Source organism: Chenopodium album, chromosome 18 (assembly GCF_948465745.1).
Source record: "Chenopodium album chromosome 18, dcCheAlbu1.1, whole genome shotgun sequence".
NCBI classification, from domain to species: Eukaryota; Viridiplantae; Streptophyta; class Magnoliopsida; order Caryophyllales; family Amaranthaceae; genus Chenopodium; species Chenopodium album.
Window position 1 is genome coordinate 12959493 of NC_137851.1, and position 14440 is coordinate 12973932.

Consider the following 14440-nt stretch of genomic DNA (forward strand, 5'->3'; position numbering starts at 1 on the left):
TCACAATTGGATATAAAAAGTAATTGGGTATGCAACATTGAGTGTATGCCATTCAATGTTTCTATCCTTTTTCAGAAAATAGCTAAGAAAAATGAGTTAGGGTGGCATTTCAGGTTGAGATTTAACATTTCCTGTCATTATTTTACCTTCTCGTACCTACTCATTTCTCTTACATTTGAGTTTGTTATATCAGCTGCTGCTGAGTGTTGATTTTTTCAATATCTCTGTTTTTCCCTTCTTCCTTTGATAAACAATTAGTTATAGCTATGATCCTTAATTGTGGCATGACACTAATTGCAATGATACCTTTTCTTGTTGTAGGTAAAAGAAAAAGAATTAGAAAAACAGAAGGCAATACTTAAAGCACAAGCTGCCAAACTACAGGTATACACTTCTATTTTTAATATGTATGTGTTTATGCATGAAAAAAGCCAAATTGTTGTAGAATTCCAAAGATTTCAGATGAAGCTATTAGATATTGAAAAGAATATCACAAAACGGAACAATGACAAGATACTTAAAAATCAACAGGGACCGGTTTATACACTTTATTGTATCTAAACACATCTTATTAGTTCAAGTGGTTTTTGGTATGAAAAAGTAAATAAAAAAAAGACTTTGAAGTGAATAAAAAAGACTTCAAAGTAAACCTATTAGCTCAAGTAATAGAGCACTATGCGGATGCATAGATGTGTAAGTTCAATTCCTACATAGGTTATTTTAAAAAATAATTACAAACACTCTAAAGTTATTTAAAATATCTCAAAAGTAAATCAAAATATCTCAAAAGTAGAAAAACTAAAAATAGTACATTAATTTATGTCAAAAGTAAATCATAATTATTCTAAAGTAAACAAATAGTGCTACAAAGTAAATCAAAAAATCCTCCTCCCCCTATGGGTTATGCTAAAGTCACCACTGATGGTGCTTGGGTTTCAATCAACAACGCTACTGGTGGTGGTTATGTGAGGGCTGAGAATGGTGATTGGTGTATTGGATTTTGAGCAAATATAATGAAATCTCCCCTCTTGAACTTGAACTTCTAGCTGTCAAGGAAGGCCTGCACATTGCCAAGGTTTTTGGAATTCAAGAAGGTGGTTGTGGAAACGGATGCTCTTTCTCTCAAGGTGATGTTTGATACCATTGGCGGCCAGGTACATCATAAGCTGTTGCTCTTATCAATGAAGTGGTTGAACTAACTACGGAGTTCGAGGTTGTGGAGATTGAATACATAAGGAGAATGGATAACCTCATGGCACATCGTCTTGCTAAGCTTGGAATCACAATGGTCGTTGGTCATATGGACCACTCTACGATCCCTTACTGGATTAAAGTCATGTTCGAAGTGCAAATGGCTACTTTCAATGCTCTCAAAATACCTCAAAAGTAAATCAAAATCTCTCAAAAGTAAGTAGAAAAACTAAAGAAAAGTAAATTAATATATTTCAAAAGTAAATCATATATACTGTAAAGTAAATAAATAATGCTAAAAAGTAAATCAAGGTATCATTGAAGTAAATCAAATTAACTCTAAAGTATATGAATAATAAATTATCTTGAAATGCAAAATGATTATGGAAACTTTGTTATAGCACAAAAACTCCGAGTCATTGACTTTCATATTCTTACAAGATGAGTCAAATTATAAGAAACAAATATATTGGTTCAATATGATGTAGAGGTTTTCAAATTAAAAGTAATAAAACTATATAAAAAGTAAACGAAAAAAAGAAGAAATCTAATAAAACATTACGAATTCTAATCTTCAGATTTCTTACATAAACCTACGTGGGATTCGAACCCACATCTTTTGTGCACTTGCACAATGCTCTACCTATTGAGCTAGTAGGCTAGTATATATTATACATTGGAAGTAAAAGTAAATCAATATACCTCAAAAGTAAATAAAAAAGACTAAAAAGTAAATTAAAACATCATTAAAGTAAATAAATAATATTGCTTCTGCTGCTCCTTATCACAGGCGTCTTAGGTGCACAGGCTGCACTCTTGCACACAACAGCTTCCCGTTTTGCTCTACTCTAAGAACTCTCGAGTAACATGTACAGCAGCAGAGCAGAAGTAGCATAGCAACAACAGGCAGCAAAACAGAAATGGCATAGAAACAGCAAGCCATGACAAGGCAGCAGCAAGCCATGGCAGGAGCAGCAGCAGCCTAAGCAGGGCCGGCAGCTACGGAAGCAGCCTTGGCAGGGCCAGCAGCTGCGGCAGCCCTTACACTCCTTCCTTTGTCGTGCTATAAAAAAGCCTGGATACTTAGGACACTCAACCTGAATATACACAAAGTATCAAAATTATTAGAGATAAAGCTGACTAAAATATCATTACATAATGCAGCAATACTGTAATGGAATGCACAAAATGCATTAAGGTCCAGACTGAACATATGACAAGACTTAAAAAAACCAAAAGGGAGAAGAATGAAATAGACTTTGCTTTTGATCAGCAGGATCACACAACAAAAAATATAATGCAAGTTGGAGAATACCATGACGACAACAAAATGATCTGTAGTAGGCTCTGGTCCAATATGAGCTCCTGTTGGAAGTCAAACAGCAAAGAGAACATCAAATAACCAAAATACATTATAATGAAATACTAGAAAGCTGACAAAGGACAAAACTTTGGCAAAATAGCACACCTTTTAGGAAAATTTATGTGATTATCAGCCCATTGCTTGCATTTGAAATATTTCTAGTTATAATGGCAACAAAAACTAGCTCCATTTACCCCACATTAAACTCCCCACATAGCTACTACCATCAACTCCATGCACACAAGTATATACCAAACTCAGTCACTGCCATCAACTCAAAAGTAATTACAATTAACTTAAAAGTAAATAAGACTAACTCAAAAGTAAATAAGATAACTCGAAAGTAAATAGAATTTCACTAACATCTAGGCAATTCTCCAAGCTATCACAAGTTAGCGAAAAATCCAATTTGAAAAGAATGACATATATCATAGAATCCAACACCACTTAGATACCATGAGGCATAAGCTAGGTAGCTGAAACATAATAAAAAGAACACATAATCAATTAAGTCAAATACAACAAAATATCAATTGTGATTTTTTAAACTTCATGTGTTGCATAAAAAAGACTTAAAAAGTAAAATAAATAAATACTCAAAATTAAACTACATCAAATTATACCAGGAGCTAGTATATCAAAGTCTCTCAAAAGTAAGTTATATCAACTCAAAAGTAATGATATCAATTGCTTTAATTAAAGCATAAACATGTGGATGCTTTGAAAAATTCAACAACAGATTTTGCCAATCAAGTCTGGCAGTTCCAGTAGTATTAGAGTTTAACAAATACATCGTGGTTGGCCACAAATTGATCAAAATATAAGTATCATAAAGAGTTTTAGGCAACTACCAATCACAACAGAAACAACCCTGTGCTAACATCTAAGCTCAAAAAAGTAAATTACATAATCTAATACTTCGTATAAATCAATTGAAATACATAAACATATTAAATCCCTAATATATCAATGGAAATCACAAAATTCGAACAAACAATTCAATCGCGAGAAACCCTAATTTTCCCAATCGAAAACCGCATAACCAGATTTTCGCAAAAACCCTAATTTTCGCAATCAAAATCGAAAAAACATGTTTCAAAATCAAGAAAATTCATTATTAAACCGAAATTTACATACCTTAGCTAATTATCACGAGAAATTGAAGAGCAAAAGCGAACAATTTGAAGAGCGAAGAAAAAAAATCGCCTCTTTAGAGAACCGGGAGGAAGAGAGAGAAAATCTAAAGAAGAGAGAGAAAGAAAATGAAGCGGCGCATGAATCAAAAGGGAGGTCATTCAATCGAACAAATTACGAAAATACCCTTAATGAAATTTAAAAAGGCGGGTGAAACGTGAGCCGTCTGATTGAAAGCGATCAGCGGTCACGATGAGTTCCTAGTTCCTATTATAGACCTTGATTATATATATATATATATATAGAAAGAAAGAATTGAGATCATGTGAGAACCAAGGTGAATAATAGTAACTAGGAATTAATCTCAGCCATTGATTGCACTCCATCTAATGACTCACATTGCACCCGCTCTCATTAATGACATTCTCGTAATTTTGCTATTTTAAAACTTTTTTCCAGTTTTTTTTAACTTTTAAGGCAATTTCATTTACTTTTACTAAATTTTCATTTACTTTTGAGAAATGAAACTGGAAACTACTTTATAAGGTTAAAATATTACAAAAATGCCATTATATTAAAATATACATCACAATTCCACACATATTATTATACACAATGAATTCTCGATCAAAATTGAAAAATTCAAGCTCGTGTTATTGGTTCATGTTTTGCGAATCCATGCCTTCTTGATTTTCTTATTTTGTCTTCCCTTTTTTTCCTTCCTATTGTGTGGTGTAACTCACTATATCCACGATTCTTTGTTTAACTAATAGACAAAAACAAATTATTATTAGTTAGATTTGAGCAAGAAGAAGTGTTGAATGAATTGAAGCAATTTTCATATGAATAACAGTATAACAATTGAAATGAACATATATTAATATAGAATGAACATATATTAGTGTAGAAATGATCATCTATTAATATGGAAATGAACAACTATTAATACATAAATGAACATATTTACATAATTGAATATGAAAATGAACATCTATTAATATATAAATGAACATGCATTAGTTTAAAAATATCTATGAAAGATATCAATCAATGAACATGAAATATATACGTAAATAACTCTTGAAGCTATCAATACGTGATTTACCATACATCCATATGAAAAGACATATATTGAAACTCAAAACTGATCCGAGCATGAAATATTTTAAGAAGATCACCAAAATATAAATATTTATCAAAATTCTAATAATCGTATATTAATATGTGAAAGCCATATACATTTATATGATTGAATATCTGCCAAAATACAAATGAACATTCATCAAACTAATTTTCCACTCTAAACTATGAAAAAGAATGAACATAATATTATGACTATGTAGTAATATATAATTGAACATTTATATTAATCATTTATTTTGTGAATGACTATATACTAATATATAAATGAACATTTATCAAAATGGAAATGAACATTCATTTAAAAAATAAATAAATAAATAAATAAATAACCCATTACGTAATTTATTTAATGCTTACTTTTCTCCAGATTCTTTGATGTTCTTCTCTGAAACTATTTCCTTCGCATTGCCAAAAAAAATAAAATAAATAAATAAATAAAAAAGAAAAAGAAGAAAGAAAAAAGAAAAAAAAAATGAAATACTTCATATACTCAAAAATCAAGATGTACTAGTTCAGATTACTAGTTTTTAAACGAAAATTATTAAAAATTACTAAAATGCAATAGTTCATACTCTTTTTCCATGTTTTATGCTTCATGATGTTCCTGTAACACAATTGCAAAAAAAATTATTAAAACTAGGGTTTATACTCTTTTTCGAACTAAATATGTATAAGATCACTTACTTCCTGTAACACAAACTTTGTCTACTGACTAGTACTGCTTTCTGAGTCCTGTACTCCTGTGGCTTTCAGACCCTCAATTGTCACAAAAAGTTTAAACTGTTGGAAGTTCTTGATATAAAATAAGAGAGTTGGGGAAAAACAAGAAAGAGGGAAAAAACAAATGAAAGGGGAAAACCCCACATTGGTTGGGGGAAAAGGTTTTTCCTTGTTTTTATATTGTAGTGTCTTAGCACTACTTAGTTGAGTGAGTGGGAGGTAAGTGTTACTCCACACACACACGCGCGCGCGCCGAGCCGGGTCGGGTCTTGGGGAATGCGATGCGCGGGCGTGGGTCCTTGTTATCTGTTTGGAGAAATTTTATTTCCTTTTCTTTGTTAAACAGAATATTCCTTTTTGTCTGTTGGGATTATTCTTTTCTGACTGTTGGGGTTACGGAATTAAATCAGTCATTAATCCCTTGATTGGAGCTGATGATTTAATTCCTTGTCTATTGCTTCTGTTGTTGACTGGCTTAATGAATCTGGTCGTTTCCTTAGCCAGATTCTTTCCTCGTTTTATGCTTCTTGTCTCCCTTCTACTGCCTATATATACTTGTTGTTTTTCCCAGTCAAATACAACAACACAATCAGTCTTCTCTCTTCTCTAAAATTCTCTAAACATGAGTTTAAACTGTTCTGTATTCTGGGCAAGTGTTCTGAGTTCCAGTCGGGTTTGTGAGTGCACATAAACTTCGGCGCCGTGCTTATCCTGGAGGGCGACCGCTTCTAGTCTACTGCACCGGGAGGTAGCTCGGAATCGTCTTTTAGGTCAGTGGTTCTCCACGACGCGGCTATTGTCACTTTGGTTCACGCATCAAGAGATAAGTAATTTCTGTTTTATTGCTTAGTAGTTTAACATAAACTTGAGTGAAAACAAACACGAATTGCTTTCTTTAAAACCGACATTACAAGAACATTAGTAATTCATGTTCCTTAGCATTTTAAAATTGACATGCATAAAACTAAACAATTCAAGTAAGAAAATACACCATAACCATATTATATAGATCGAGAAGCAAAAGAACCCGACTTTACAATAGCCATTGTCCTAGTAGAAGGCAAGTTTACAGTTCCATAGCAAGCTAAGGCTTTGTATATTGACACAGATCTAACACATTGATTGAGAAGCGGTTGTAAGCTTAAACCAAACTAAATTTAACAAAGCAAAATCAAAAGGAAATTTAGTAATCAGTACCTGCTGGCCATATATATGCATCCTTTAATATTGGAAGAATATTGTCAATGAATCTTATGGCTAGTACATTTGACATGTAAGCCTTCCATTTTTGAAAGTATCACTTGAAGATGTAATAAACCTACCCAAAAACATAACCTCACAAATCGATGAGCTCCTTGGAAGCTTAAACAAGGACTTACAGAACTCTTGTTCCTTCCAGAGCTTTTCTTGGTCAGAATTTTCTTCAAACCTAACATTTAAATCAAGCTTTTTCAAAACTTTTGCATTACCTAGAATGTACTTTAGCAACTTGAGTGCACCAGCATTCCCAAAAAGTCCGTTTATCTCTATCGTCTTGAGCTTACTTTTCAAACAACTTGGTACAAAATCTGGCGCACACCAATTCCTCTGCTCCATTTGATTATCACAATCCATAATGACATCTACCCAAATATGCTTTAACTTTGGGAAGCATTTCAGTGAAACCAACAAATCCTTGCAATCATTAAGATCAAACATATACAAGATTGTTCTAATATTGACTAGATTTGAAAACATGGGCGGATTCACACTCAAAGAAAGGTAAATGTATACATTACAACACTTCTTCACCTCTAGTTCAAGGTTGTATATACTAGACATTCCTCTGAAAAATTCAGAGAACCGGTGAATCTCCTCATCCTCATTAACCTCGAATCCATCCTCTTCCATTTCATCTTCACCCTTCCTCTTTAAATTAATGCACGCCTCGACTAATGCTGTTGAATAATGGCGAAAGCTATAAGGTAAAGTGGAGCCAAATAAATGATTAATTTCAAGGTGTGTTAATTTGGGTGCATCAATAGATATCTCATCAACGCCCGGCTTCGAACTGTAAGTCTCAACTACCAACTTCAAAGACTTTAAATTCGGAAAATAAAGATTTAGAAGAGGCATTGCATTTAGAGGCTGTGCGTTACATAAGAGATCAAACTTCAAAGTTAATTCTTCTAACAAAGGGGAAGATTCATATAAAGATCCTAACCAAGAAGGCACTTCTATAATGCGGCTTAAAGTAAGTTTCTTGAGATTAGGAAGTGGAAGTTGAACAACTCTTTTTTTATGCGAATCATACTCAAACTCAAAATAACCAAACAATTCTAAAATAACCAGAGATTTGCAATTAAGCAAGCAAGAAGGTATTGGAACAAATTCATCATCAATTTCCCCTTTAAAAATGAATTGTTGTACATTTCGGCAACAAATTTCATGAAAGCATGATTCTACTTCATCAGGTTCAAGTGAAGAGGTTATGGACCTGACATCTATTTTGAAAACGTCGAGTTTCGGGGAAGTCAGATGCAGTAGAATGTTGCTGAGAAATTCGGTGAGGTTTGGTGATTCGTTAATGCAGAGATCAAAGCGAGTGACTCCGGTCCAGAGGTGGCGCCAACGGCGGGATAAGACGGAGGTGGAAGCGGCGGAATTAATTGGAAGGCAAGAGAGGATTTCGGTGAGGATTTCGTCTGGAAGTGAACTCAATCGATCTTCTCCGTCATCGGTTACAGGGTTGAGGTTTTCAGACATTTTTTGATGTGGATCAAACCACGGAAAGGGATATTAGCAATTAAAGTAAACCTAATTCAATAAAGTTTGATCTTTTTGACTAAATAAAATAAGAAGTAATGTAATGTAAATTTTGATCTTTATAAAGAAAAGCAACGTTTTGAAATCAATTCGATTAAGTCGAACTAACTCACAATTTTCATATTTTCATAAACTCAATCAACCTCCCTAAGGCATACAATCCCATAAAGATAAACAAATCTAAAATATAAAATTAAATCCTAACATTCTAACAGTATCTTCTAAAAAGATAAATATTATCCTAAGTAAATCATATGACTACGAAAAAGATAAAATAACAAACTACTATCATTTAGACTAGAATTTTGATGCTTGATCCGCATCATTCTCCCTCTCTTGAAAAAAACTTGTCCCAAGTTTTCTCCGTATAGTAAAAGACCAAGGAATCATCCAAATTAAACGAACAAAACATGAAAACATATTTTCTTGAAGATTATTCTTTTCACCAAAAGCTATCCCAATTTTGAGTGTGGTTGCTTCCATATGCAAACAATTAGGAAAATATATATATCATGAATAACCAAGTCTAATTTTCTCATAGAAATATGTTGTATTGCTCGAATCTTCTGTTCATCTTGATTAATTGTTTGGGTTGCATCAATTAATGGACAAGACAGAGCTAAATCTAATTCATCATCTAGCACCTCGATTTCTTCTTCATCTTGCACAACTAGATTTAAAATATTATCAACCTTGTTCATAGAATTAAAGTCAACCACCTTCTTTTGTGCTCTTTTTGTCCTTTCATACTCTTGCATCTCAATCCAAATTTGTAGGCATTTTTGTGTTGCTTGTTGCAATTGTTGATTCAATTCCAACATTCTATCCATAATTATAATTTGGTCACCCATATTGAACAACAAAATTGCATTAACAAAGACTAGCTAACAGCAAGCAATCACGAACCCGACTCAAAACTGACCTGTTGGCAGAAACTGACCCAGTTTAATAGCAAACGTTTTCGAAAAATTCTGAAATTTTGTATGTGAAAACTAGAAAAGAAAAGAAAAGAAAAAAAAAAAAAAAAACCAGATTCAAAAAAAGAATCGTTGAAAAAGCTTTTGTAATGAAGGAGATATAGCCACTAGAAGTTGACCTTCGAAACTGACCAAAACTGACGAAATTAGAACACTTCAAAGATCGTGAGAATTGAAAATTTCTTCAAAAAAACCTTGGCTCTTGATACTAATTTGATGTGGATCAAACCACGGAAAGGGATACTAGCAATTAGGGTGAACCTAATTCAATAAAGTTTGATCTTTTCGACTAAAATAAGAAGAAAAGCAATGTAAATTTTGATTTTTTTCAAAGAAAACAAGAACAAACTACTATCATCTAGACTAGAATTTTGATCCTTGATCCGCATCATTTTTTTTTTCTTGTGGTTTGCAAAGGTGATTTTTGGGTTAGAGACCCTAGAATATGAGAGGATTTGGAAGATGTATGACTTTGGACTTTCAAATTTTCATTTCTTTTTTTTTTTTTTTTTTTTTTGAACTTTCAACTTACTACGGACTTACGGTTAGTCGATTACGGAGTAGGAGTTCAATTCAATTTTCAAATATCTTTGTTGGAAATGACTCAATGAGTCACTCACTTACTCATCAATCGTCACTAAGTCCCAAGTCCCATAGAAAATCTTGATCATTATTATAGATCTAAGATTTATGCACACGTAACTGGCATTATATTCAATATAGTGACCCCTAATTTTAATATAGTAACCTTATTTTTAACATATTAATCTTTTTTAATACTTGTGTGACCTTTAATGTTATTATGAACTTAAAATACGATATTGTGTTGAATAGTGACCTAATTTTAACTTAGTCGTCTTTATTATTCATATTGACCATTATATTTAAAATTTCATTAAAAAATTAACCTCTTATAGCTTTTAAAGTCACACTTACTTTTATTTCCACATAATAACCTTTATTTTAATATAGTGACCTTTTTTATTAATAAAACAATCATATTTTATCTAGAGCTATCAAAAGCTGACCCGACCCAAAATACCGACCCGAACCCGATTATTAACCGACCCATCTGAACCCGAAAAAATGGTGACCCAAACCCGAACGGAAACCAACCCTAGACCCGAGTTGACCCGAGTATGTGAGACCCAAACCCGAACATGAACTGACCTTGAGATGACCCAACCCGAATGTAACCCGTAAATTATTGACCTGAACCGAACCCGACTTGAACTGAAATTGACCCAAACCCGTTTTAACCCGTCAAAATCCGAATTTAACCCGACTTGTGATTAATCCGACCTGAATTCAACCCGTCTTGTTACTAACCTAACTCGAAATTCAACCCGACCTGTTACAAACCCGACCCGAAATCAACCCGACTTGTTATTGACCAGACCCAAATTCAACTCGAATTGTTGTTGACCCGACCCGAATTTTACCCGACCTATTACTAACCCGACTCAAAAATTCAACTCGATCTGTTACTAACTCGACTCGAAATCAACACGACTTGTTATTGACCCGAACTAAATTCAACTCAAATTGTTCTTGATCCAATTTCAATTCAAATCACCTTAAATTCAATTTAGACCACCTTATTATTGTTGATCAAAGCATTTTGTCTAGGGAGACCAAGTCGGTACTCTGTATATATTTGTTGTATGGTCAAAGAAGATAATTATCTTTCTAAATTATAAGTTATATTTCCCTAGTATGTTGCCATACATATTATAGTCAAAGGAAATAATTAGCTTGATAAAAATGATAATTATCTATTTATAGTTAAATGAATCCGAATATGACCCGACTTGGAAATGACCCGACCTAATTGTAACCCGCAAATTATTGACTTGAACATAACCCGAGTTGAACCCGATAATGATCCGACTTGGAAATGACCCAACCTAATTATAACCCGCAAATTATTGACTTGAACCGAACCCGACTTGAACCCGAGAATGACTCGACTTGGAAATGACCCGACCTGATTATAACCCGCAAATTATTGACTAGAACCGAAGCCGACTCAAACCCAAGAATGACCCGACTTGATTCTAACCCGCAAATTATTGACTTGAATCGAACCCGACTCGAACCCCAAAATTACCCTAACCCGTTTTAATCCGTGAAAACCCGAATTAAACCCGACATATTGTTCACCCGACCCGAATGTAACCCGACTTGTTATTAACCCAACCCAAACACGATAAGATGTATGACCCGACATGACCCGACTCAAGCATGACCCAACTCGAACCCGACCCGCATAGGTTACAGCATTAACCCGAATTGACCCAAAAAAGCCGTTACAAATTTTCTTTGAAAACCTGTTTGATCCAAAAAAACGAATATGTAATTTTAAATCTTGTTTGTGTATAAGGAATACCCAACTACAAATAGGATATTACCTGTATAAGGAATTTATCCAAATACAAATATACTTTTATATGCCTAAACCAATGCAACCAATTAAGAAGATTTATATCCAAAAAAAAACGTTAGAATTAATAATGGAATATTGTAATAGATTTTTTGTAAGTAACCTAATTATATGAGATTACTTAATGATCTTTACAAATCTTATCAAATCGTTTATTGATTTTTAATTATTACCTTTTTTAGGCGCAACTATTTTTTTAATGTTATAAAATATAAAGAAATATAAGAGAGATTGACAGAGAATTAATCTGTGTATTTCATTCCATATGATAAGGTATATATATACATACAATATAGTTAGGGCTTGATTGGATAAGAATATAAACCCTATCTAGATTGTTCCGGAATGATACAAAGGAGGATAATGGTCATCCACACGATATTTCATAACACTCCCCCTTGGATGTCCATTATCGAAGACTGTGCCTCGTTAAAACCTTATTAGGAAAAACCCTGTGGGATAAAAACCTAATGAAGGAAAAAGAGTACAACATTCTTCGTATATACGCTTGATATGCTGCCTCATTAAAAATCTTACCAGGAAAACCCAATGTGGGACAAAATCATGGTCAAGGGAAAAAGAGTGCAGCGCGTATTCTCCCCCTAATGAATACATAACTTGAGATCTTCTAGCGCCGCAACAATGTATCCAATATGTTTGCATATCTTCTCATATGTAGTAAGTAAAATATCATTAGTTGATCTTCAATTCTCTTACGCTGAAGTTGCATCTTCAATTCTTCAAGTCTTCTCGTGAACATGTGAAGTGTCTTCATTTCACCACACATGTGTTTATCTCTAATATCATTATTTCAAATCTCTGTTTAATAGTTGATTTAAAACTTATGCGGTTATGACTTCTGCTGGAAGTCGTTATTGATGATCATTATTTGATCAAACATTCTTTAATAATAATATGATGACAAAACTTGATATTATCAATGTCGTTCTTCAATCTCATATGAATTATAATATGAGACATATAATTATATACGCTAATCATGGTTCTTCTGGACCATAAGAAAACATTCTCACGCATAAGTATTCCATTGATATTCTTTAGACGTTTCATAATTGACACGATAGCTCTCTTGCAAACATGAATAGTAAATCAACTCTCATATGCTCAAACTTCAGGTTGAGATGTCAATGATTTAGTCACATAGACTAAAAGTTTAATAATACTTACAATATTCAAAATATATATATTTTTTTTTTGTAGGGCTGGATATATAAGTGCGTCGTACATAAATTCTTCATGAACTCTTCTTCTTACATGATTCATAACATGCAATTGAATCGGCGTCATCAATAATTTCATCACAATTATAAGCCCACTAGAATATAAATATTTCTTTCTCAGTTTCCATCAGAGTTGTAAAATATGTCTTACTATACTTTGAATGAACATTGACATACATCACAATTATTATATAGAAATTAATTAAAGCATGCAATATGAGATATAAAAATATGATAACATAATTAACAAATTATACAATGAGTAATGCATTTACAACATCGAACATATGTAATGAATAATCCAATAACCTAAGACTCACACATGCATATGAATATAAATAAGACTCGAAATAATGCAAGACACTGTACATTGTGGATTTTAAAAATCCATATTTCTTTGGACTTCTGGTCCATGATAAACTTTTATTATTATCATTATGTCGACATTAAAATGGACATATATTTCAGATCCCTTATTCACTAGTCCATTATATCATGCACATGCATTATTTATCGGTTCCATCATATACCGGTATCATCATATTATTACTCAAGGTACAATTTTAATTTGCATGCTATTTTGACAATGATATCTGAATACATTTCTCATTGGTACCATCATAATTTTTCTTACATCATAGGCCATCTATTATAATAATTCAGATATTTATACCACTTTCAGGATATTTCATTCACTATGGTATTTATATACTATTACACTATTAGTGTTAACTGCACTATCTTGCCAAATATCATATCTATTAAACATATCTTTATTTTGGAACCGATCATATACAACCTACATTTCAGGTGTAGTGATTCAAGTACAATTGGCAAGATTTTATCTCAATATATACACATAATATGACCAAAATGTATCTTCAACGCTATGCAACATGAGTCATAACTGAATACAAATCAAATTATAAATGTGCAACATATCTTGATAATATATATACAAAAGCTGGCATATATATAACTTTTCAAACTACCATTATAGGGATCATAAATATTCTTTCTTTATTTATTTTTTCCAACTTTTGCTAATTCGTTCTTCTCCCCCTAAGTTGGTAAAATATCTCATTTATAGGGGCGTCTTATTATATACCAACTTAGTAGATAAATTTGCATTAATAAAATTTACTTCATTAGGAAAATCACAATCAAAATTTATTTCTCAGAAGTTTTGTATTAAACAAGCTTTAATCTCTTTTAGAGAGCAATTTTTAAATCATTTCTTCATTAACTATACATTGCATAACACATATGTATTTATTATTAAATCTATCATAATTTGTTCTCTTCAGGAGATCAATAATTCAACATCAATGGGGAGACATATGTTGTGCAGTTGAATTTCCTTCTTTTCTATTTCTTATGTGCTGACATACAATAGCCCCAATCAATAAAATTGTTATACAAA

The 14440-nt window shown here is 32.5% G+C and overlaps 1 protein-coding gene and 1 long non-coding RNA gene across 2 annotated transcripts; both read right to left on the reverse strand.

Moving 5' to 3' along the window:
• Positions 1-1800: 1800 nt before the first annotated feature.
• Positions 1801-3818, reverse strand: LOC145591524 (uncharacterized). Its single transcript, XR_014102315.1, has 3 exons — positions 3692-3818; positions 2507-2556; positions 1801-2288 (listed from the first exon to the last, which is right to left on the reverse strand). It is a non-coding gene; the product is annotated as an uncharacterized LOC145591524 (long non-coding RNA).
• A 2990-nt stretch (positions 3819-6808) lies between these two features.
• Positions 6809-8296, reverse strand: LOC145591857 (F-box/FBD/LRR-repeat protein At1g16930-like). Its single transcript, XM_081648348.1, has one exon. The coding sequence runs from the start codon at positions 8294-8296 to the stop codon at positions 6809-6811; it is 1488 nt and encodes a 495-aa protein (XP_081504474.1).
• Positions 8297-14440: the final 6144 nt, after the last annotated feature.